The 8,624-nt window shown below is 37.5% G+C and overlaps 1 protein-coding gene across 1 annotated transcript; it reads right to left on the reverse strand.

Moving 5' to 3' along the window:
• Positions 1–478: 478 nt before the first annotated feature.
• FGG (fibrinogen gamma chain) lies at positions 479–8,068 on the reverse strand. The gene is made up of 9 exons (XM_032779101.1): positions 8,000–8,068; positions 7,853–7,897; positions 7,151–7,334; positions 6,955–7,048; positions 4,443–4,573; positions 3,207–3,340; positions 2,909–3,093; positions 1,686–1,966; positions 479–681 (listed from the first exon to the last, which is right to left on the reverse strand). Exons 1-9 carry the CDS (start codon positions 8,066–8,068, stop codon positions 479–481), a joined length of 1,326 nt encoding a protein of 441 aa, XP_032634992.1.
• Between the last annotated feature and the right edge of the window lie 556 nt (positions 8,069–8,624).

Below are 8,624 nucleotides of genomic sequence, written 5' to 3' on the forward strand. Positions count from 1 at the left end.
GCATCAATTAACAGCCAGAGCTGAACTGAAGAAGTTTAGATGAAGTCAGTGTCCCAGAGGTAAAAGATTTTGTTTTCCTGTCTAGATAAATCTTTGTTAAACTGTCTCTTTAAATGTCTCCAACCTACAACAGAAGAAAAAAGAAAGTATTATAATATTCTTCACCAAAGGATGAACTATGTATGGTTACAATGTTTATGTATGTTTATGGTGGTCATGCATATTTAGACTAGTTGAATTTCAAAAGGGGCAATACTCAAAATATATAAAGGCAAAGAGTCATTTCTGATGACAAGACCATATCCCTTTATTTGTCAGTCAGCCGAAATAAAAATTGTACAAATATACTAACATAAAAGTAAAAATGGTTTTCTGAGAAAATGCTGCATCGTGATAACTTTTATAGGCTATACTGGAATGCCGAGTGGACCTATAAATATATTGTTGTTAGAACTGATAACTGCTGTCTATTATCTTTCTAAATATCGCCTCGGCCATCTGATCCAACCTTTTTGGAGCCACCTAAGTTGAGCTGCTGTCCATCTCCTATTGAAAGTCTGTTGAATGGGATGACTTTCATTGTAGTTTTCTTCATGGAATACCACCGAGAACGCCAGGTTGCCCAGATAATCCCATTGTCGTATTTAGATGGACCAACCTCTCTTGCTGTGTAAGTGCCACCTAAAATATAAATTGTAGCAGAATATATAATTGTTTGTAAAATAATGTATATGCATATGCATGTCTGTAGTAATGAAATTCCTGTGCAAAACTATAGTTATCATGCACCACTGACTGCCTCTACCTACTAATCTACCTCTCCCAGGATTTATTCTAACATTCTAAATCTCTGAGCAGCTTCAAACTGCTATCACTGTAAAAATATATCAGCCCACCAGAAGAATATTTCCTTCTCCTCTCCAAATGTAGATTTCCCCTCAAATTGCACTGGTTTTAGGTAAAGACAGCCAATATTCAGTCCTGCATGAATGACAGATTTAAGGTCTGAAATCCCAAGATCAACCATGAATCCAAGATGGTGTAGTGTGGAATAAAGGTTTTATTGGTACTTGATGGACATGATCTCCATAACTTCTTCATGGCTACATGATTTATGAGTAATGTAGCCACTCCAAACTTATACTGATAAACTCTTTCTACTACATCATATCATCATGTATATATCCCAAACACACTGCTATTACAGATTCCCTCTCCTCTTCTTCCTTCGAACACACTTCTGTACTATCAAGTCTGTTTCTTTCCTGAATTCCCTATCTCTCACCCTTTTTTCCTTATCTTTCTGCCTTGCCTTGGGTTTTTTTGCCTGTCCTCCTGCAATGGGATTATGATTGGGACTCTGTTGCTGGAGACAATACTTTTGTAACCACAAAGCAAAAGGGAGAAACTTCTTGTCTTTGCCTTTAGCAGCAGTGGAAGACAGCAACTGTGCTTTAGCTCTTGCATGCAATGCGTCCCCCCAGGCTCGCAGAAGCTACCTGGAGTAACATATAAGGGCCGGGAGAGTATCAATTTTTGTTGATCAGCTCCGAAGTTTAAGGAATGGGATGGCCAAAAATAAATAAACAGCTAAAATCTACACAATTTTTTTCACCATCACTAAAATTTGTTGTAAAGCATGAAGTTATTTTTTATATGAAGTAGGTACCCAAAGCATGTATTACCTTGATAATATTTGCCATTGAGGTTACCAGCATGACATCTATTCATCCACCATCCTGCTCCATCCTGTTCAGCACAATTGCCATCATATTTATCATTGTCATTGTCATAGGTACTGAACTGTATGCCATTATGGGATGTAAAAAATTTGTCACTGGGATCATCTCCAAAATCAAAACCATCAAAGGCATCTCCAGCTTCACCACCAGCAACAAAATAGGCATAGGTCATTCGGTACTTGTCTGCTTCTGGTCCCACTTTGAACACAGCATAGTCTGCAGTACTATTAAAAAAATAACAGTGAATTTGTGTACACTGGATTCCCAAAACATACACAATTAGACTATAAATGACAGCATTTTAGATCAGTTCCTGTGTCACTCTATGTCTAATTAGAAGACATTTCTCATATCTAATTAGATATTTCCTTGCCGGATTATAATATGTCACTTTAAAGAATCATAATGAACCCTTCTATACCCCCGCCCCAACTTTAGGTAGTCAAAGACAGGTAAACTGGGTCATCTCAGTGGCCTTAGAATAGTGCTTTGCAATGGCTTTCAGGAGATCTGAGTTAGCTAGATAATCACAGTCTCCCATTGTCCATGCTGGAATGAAATGGGGATGGTGAGAGCAAATTGCTCCTGGAAGGAGAAAATGGTTGCACCACTCAACACCTATCTCTTTCTATGGAATAGCAAAGTATGACAAGAACAGGTTCTGAATGGAACCTCATCTAATTTCCAGCAGTTAGAATGATGAGTTATCAAATGGGATGCCACGGGTGTCATAGCAGGCTAACCCGGAGAAAAAGTAAAACGTCTTAAATGCTCCACATGGGTTGTGAAGAAACTGTGAAAGGAAGAAACAGAAACATTCTACAGAGTAAATTATATATTCCAAGAAAGGTGCCAGCATAGAGCTTTCATGAGCATATGCTGCTTCCTTTCTTTTTTATCACAAAGTTGCAGGTAGTGAGAAAAAATTCAACTGCAAATATATTTATGGTTTTATAAACTGATAGCGAAGGTAGTTTGATACAAATAGGTTAATGACTCTGCATTATCCATTCTTCTGAAAGTTGTACAAACTGATCTGGTAGTGGAGAAAGGTGTCTGATATCTGGTAGTAGAGACAGATATCTGTGGCTGTATGAAAAAAATCAGTACACACGACAGGTGTGTATTGGAAGTTGACCTTTTTAGAAGGCTCATTAGTGAAATACCTTTTTTTATTCTCCCAGTCTTCCAGTTCTATCCTTAGGGCATATGGAATAGTTGACTGAGTGGTTATTAAATGAATCTTTTCATTTCCCAGCCAGTACTCTGACTGGTCATCTGGTGACAGGTGTCCAAATCCTTCTTTGTACTGAACCCAGTTTTTCTTGAAGTCCACGCTCCCATCAAGTCTCTGGTGGCAGATTAAGAAAGAAAGAAAGTCAACCAAAGCAACATGTGCCCATGTAAATGAAATACTGTTATATAATCAGAATTATTCATGACCTGAATTAACAAATTACATACTCTCTGGAACACTGTCCATCCATTGCCAAATGTGTCAATCTCACAATAGACTAGGAACTGCTGCTTAGCTTTTACAGGTTTGATGAAGTAAAGACCACTGTGTCTGGCACCTTTATTTGCAATGTCTTGACAATCTGCAATAAATAAACACCATTGTTTGTATTTTGGCTACAGTCTCATCTTGTTTTAAAAGTGGTTTTAAATGTATCTGATCATTTTCTAGTACAGTGCAACATACACAGTACATATAATAATGACTATGGCAAAGTTATCTCTGTAGGCTAGGTCTTCATCGCACAGGAAGTCCTACTGAAGTTAACAGGACTTGTATAAGGATGAGCAGGATTTTGCTATTAGTAAACATCTCGGTAGCATAACTTGAATGTAAAATAAAATTACATTTTATTGTATTTGTTTCTGCAGTCATAAAAAGGGCATTTTTAGGTCTAATATATTAGATTAATTATTTCTGTGTGGCTGAGTGGGAATATTATACTATAGCATCCTTTCTGTTCTTATAACTCCAGAAAAGCACTTGCCTGGTCTATGGACTACAATAAAGATAGGGTTTACTGGGATAGTCAAATTTTGGCTAACCATGCCCAAATGTGAAAATAAGATTTGTTCCACAACATCCTATATGCAGAACACCTGTCTAGGGCCACGTCTAGACTACGCACCGTATCGGCGCGTTAAAATCGATTGCTCGGGGATCGATATATCGAGTCTGATCTAGACGGGATATATCGATCCCTGAGCGCGCTTATATCGATTCCGGAACTCCACCAAAACCAACGGAGTTCCGGAATCGACATGGCGAGCCGCAGACATCGATCCCGCGCGGTGAAGATGGGTGAGTAAATTGATTTTAGATATTCAATTTCAGCTACACTATTCTCGTAGCTGAAATTGCGTATCTAAAATCGATTTTCGCGCGTAGTGTAGACCTGGCCCTAGTATTTCTTTTGAATGAAGCACTAGCCAACAATAAACATAAAAATAGCAATAACATAATGTAAATATGGAAAAGCATTCTTTATATTGGTCATGATACTGAGTCCCTTATTCCCATGAGTAATTCTTAGAGAAATCAATGGATCATATGATTAAGAATAACTCCTGTAGGGAAGTTTTGCAGGATCACCTATTTAAGTACTCAGATGGCCCTCACCACTATATTGTTGACAGATAACACTTAAGAATTAATCTAAGCCACACAAAAAGCATTTCATGTACCTCTTCCAGTTGTTTCCAGTATTTGGACTGTGTCTCTGCATGGCTCCTGACATTGTGAGGCAAGCTGATTAGCCTTCTGTTTTAGTTGTGAAATCTTGTTAGTGTTTAATGTCAACATATCTGTCAGTTGTCTAGAGATAAAAACATAAAAATTACACATGCCAGTTTTTCTTAATGAGAACAATACATATTTCCCTGAAATATGCCTTACATATCTAAAGAACTAATCTAAAACGTGTTGCTTTATTGAATGCGACAATGTAAATCATTTTGGGCTACAGTGTGGTATTTAGCCACAGCCCTACACTGTGAGGCCGTACAGAGCTGCTGCATCCCCATACAAGCATTTGGGCATTCTGCCTTATAGAGCTAACCATTTGCACTGGGAGGACAATAATTTGCTACAATCAGAGTCTGGTTGGTGCACAAGAAAGTGGAGCCAAGATTCTGCCTACTTCTCTTCTCTATCTGCCCCCTTTATTGCAAGTTGCTTTTGAGTGGGAGCAACTTGGTAGCAGTTTTTGCACTCTTCTAAGAGCCAATACTACTGTTCTGGGTAGCCCATAAGAAGGCTGTACAAGGCAGGTAGTCTCCCTCTGCACTCTCATTTTCACTGTGCTGTTGCATAAGGGCCAGCCACATTCCAGCCCTTTGTAAATACCTATTATGGCTTCCACGTATATACACGTTTTCTAGAATTTTGGCTTTGATGCAATGTTTATTACATGTATCCAGATCTGAAACTGAATTTACGTGACCATTCCAGGTCTTATCCCTTCACTACCTCCCTGTTGTTTGAATGTCTTTTGCCTTGTCAATCCTCCAACATACTGAGCACTCTGGCTCTAATCAAACAAAGTGCTTACATGCATGCTCAATTTTGAGCAGGCCCATTGCCTGATAAAGGAAAGCACTGAAGTACATGCTTAACTTGCATCTGAGGAAGTGGGTATTCACCCACGAAAGCTCATGCTCCAATACATTTGTTAGTCTATAAGGTGCCACAGAAGTCTTTGATGCTTAACTGGGACATGCTTTACTTGGACCAGTATCTCTTTACCCAGTAAAGCCCAATCCTGTAGTCAGTGCATGGACAAAGCTCTATGGGATTTTTTCTTTTGTGAGAATTGCAGGTCTGAGTTCTGGAAGTAAAGCATATAGCAGGGGTCGGCAACCTTTCAGAAGTGGAGTGCCGAGTCTTCATTTATTCACTCTAATTTAAGGTCTCGTGTGTCAGTAATACATTTCAATGTTTTTAGAAGGTCTCTTTCTATAATTCTATAATATATAACGAAACTATTGTTGTATGTAAAGTAAATAAGGTTTTAAAAATGTTTAAGAAGCTTCATTTAAAATTAAATTAAAATGCAGAGCCCTCCGGACTGGTGGCTAGGACCCAGGCAGTGTGAGTGCCACTGAAAATCAGCTCACGTGCTGCCTTCGGCAGGCATGCCATAGGTTGCCTACCCCTGGTATATAGTAAGGTACAAGAAAGTACAACAGAAACCTGATTTCTATTGAAGGAGTGGAGGACTCTTGAAACCTTCATAAAACTGGGCATTCATAAAATTGTGGGAACTTGAAATAACATGAAAAAAATAACAGGAGTCTGCATCCATGGTCCTACATATTATGAAAATTAATTATGGCATATTTCTGTTTTAAAAAGAGTGAATACATTTGAGAACAATTCATTCTAATATTACAGAGTATATTAATTTTAAAAAAATAAAAACTTAAAGCTAATATGAAAATTAAAATCTTTCGTCAGTGGGTAGTTAAATAAAAAATGCTCTCAGACCAGGTGATGCAAAAGTATTTAAGATAAAATGTAGTTATATTAATTCTAAATGTCTAAAATTCAGAATTACTGTATATTAACCAATTATGAGTGATTCCTGGCATAATGTTATCATAGCAGTGACTTTAGCATTTAAAGGTAAATAGTACAATTACAATTTTTAAATAATAATTCATTATTAAAATTTAGATAAGTTAAATATGTTTTCAAATATATAGAACAGTATAGACTTAAGACGAACACCTTTGAGTTTAATAGTTATTCTGGTTTAACTCCAGTGAAACAGAGAGCAGAATTTGGTTCATGATGTGTGTTCAGCAAAACCAATAAAAAAGTATCAACTGGCTAAACAAATCTTTGGTAAGATCCACGTTACAGTTTCATGTTACTAAAATCTCTGAAGTCTAAGAATAATGAATGGAAAATTTTTGAACAATTACTTAAACAAAAATACTGATTGAAGGGGAAAAAAAAGAATAGCCAAACTTTGCCATGTTCTCACAGCCTTGATCCTGTATTCCAGTGGGAGATGTGGGTATTCAAGAAACGCAGGATCAGATCCTAATTATGCAGCTGTGAGTGAAAAGACACCAAAATGGTCTTTATATGTAGAAATGAAGTGCTGTGAAAAAACTTAAGTTATAGCTGGTAAAATAAAATAAAGGAACAGGTCTGCATAGTAAGACAATATCAAAAGTGAAAAATACCTACTGTATAGTATTTTCATGTTCCATAATAGTGTTTTCATATCTGACAATTTCATCAATTATTTTCCTGTTTTTTTGAGTAAAACCGTCGATCACATCTGTAGAACAGGTACAATATATTAATGAAATTACATGTAAAAGTAAGAAAACTAAATTAATGCATATTTTTCTCAGTTTTGTAATTGTCTTTATGGTCTCACCTGGCACAATCTGTTTCTCTGGGGGGCTGAGGATTCGGATTTGGCGGATCAACTGTTCTGTTGCAATGGAAGAGTTGGTGATCTGCTGCAAGAGATTTTCAAGGACCTGCAGCTCCTTATCCACATCAGGGTGGTATTTATTCAAGAAGTCTGCAATGCCGCATGTAGTTGGGCAATAGCTACCCTAAAGGGAAAATAATAATTAAACATAATAAAATAATAAAATAATAATAATAAATTAAATAATAAAGGACCAGTCCAGGTTCTACAGTGAAGCAAAAGAGATGGTCACTCAGGGCAGGAAAATATTAAGGGTAGCCCAACATTCAATTAGGATTTATGTAGGTAACTGTGGACAGGTAGGACTGGGCATTTGCTACTGTGCTTGCAGAATCAGAATCTGTAGAGACAGTCCCGGTAATGCATATTATTATTAAATATTAAAAATAACAACATATGTTATTGATAATAGTATGCTTTAGAATACTACATGGTACTATTAATGGAATTTACAGTACATATTAGAACAATGAATGCTGTTATTAAGAGTGAACCGTAAAGCATAATATTACATTTAATAACAGTAGATATTGAAAATAACAATGCATGTTAAAACAAACTAATAATGAATGTTAATTATAAGTGGAACAATATTTTATTCGGCTCCTTAATTTAGAAGAAAGGAATCACACATCTACTTACAAATCGTTCATCTAAGATGCAGCAGTTTTCTCTGGTAGCAATATACTGAAAGGGGGAAAACAACATTATTTTTTAGTTATTGTTCTCTTTATGGTATTTTGGGGGCATTGCAATTTTTTACTAGTCCATTTGTACAGTTTCACTTACTGCCATGCAAGCTGAAAAGAGTAAGGACAGGAGATGTGCAGTAGCCCAGTTGTGTAACTTTGGCACCATGATGTCTGCACGAAAGGGTGCTTCCAGCTATTGTCTGAGAGATTCAGCTGTACGGGCTGCTGGAATCCGACCTAACTCCCCTGCACTTCACAGCACCAGTTTAAGGGAGCTGGCTGAACCTGGGGGCGGGCACTGTGATGCAATGTGTAGGGGTGGGACAGTGGTGGAGAAACAACTTCTCAGTGCCTTTGTCCTGGATTCCCAGAATTTGCACTGAAGCTCCTGCTCCTCCCATTTTTAGCAGCAGTTTCCCACTCGCCCACACTATGTCCTTTGCAGCCAGGGCAGTGTTAGGATCTGGAGAAATCTAATGGGAGACATGGAGCAATTGCTTCCAGTAACACTGGAGTAATAAAACTAACATATGATTCTGGACAATGTTGGAATGGTGCTTGAGATGAGCCTCAGTTGTTTAGTTCAAGGAGAAGCCCCAGTTACTCTCAGGGACAAAATGTAAGAGGCACAGGTTATTCAATAAGGACAGGCTGCTATTTTTCAAGCAGCCACAGATTCCATTCTGGGGAATTGTGTGTGTCAGCTGTAGGAACAAAGTGTT

The sequence above is a fragment of the Chelonoidis abingdonii genome, chromosome 5, assembly GCF_003597395.2.
Source record: "Chelonoidis abingdonii isolate Lonesome George chromosome 5, CheloAbing_2.0, whole genome shotgun sequence".
Taxonomy (NCBI): Eukaryota; Metazoa; Chordata; order Testudines; family Testudinidae; genus Chelonoidis; species Chelonoidis abingdonii.

Excerpts from the sequence above, each read along its gene's own strand:
- FGG (XM_032779101.1), bottom strand. The coding sequence starts at position 8,068 with ATGGTGCCAAAGTTACACAACTGGGCTACTGCACATCTCCTGTCCTTA. Across the intron at positions 7,898-7,999 it reads TCTTTTCAGCTTGCATGGCA|TATATTGCTACCAGAGAAAA; the intron begins GTAAGTGAAACT and ends TCCCCCTTTCAG. Across the intron at positions 682-1,685 it reads CAATGGCAAATATTATCAAG|GTGGCACTTACACAGCAAGA; the intron begins GTAATACATGCT and ends TTTATATTTTAG.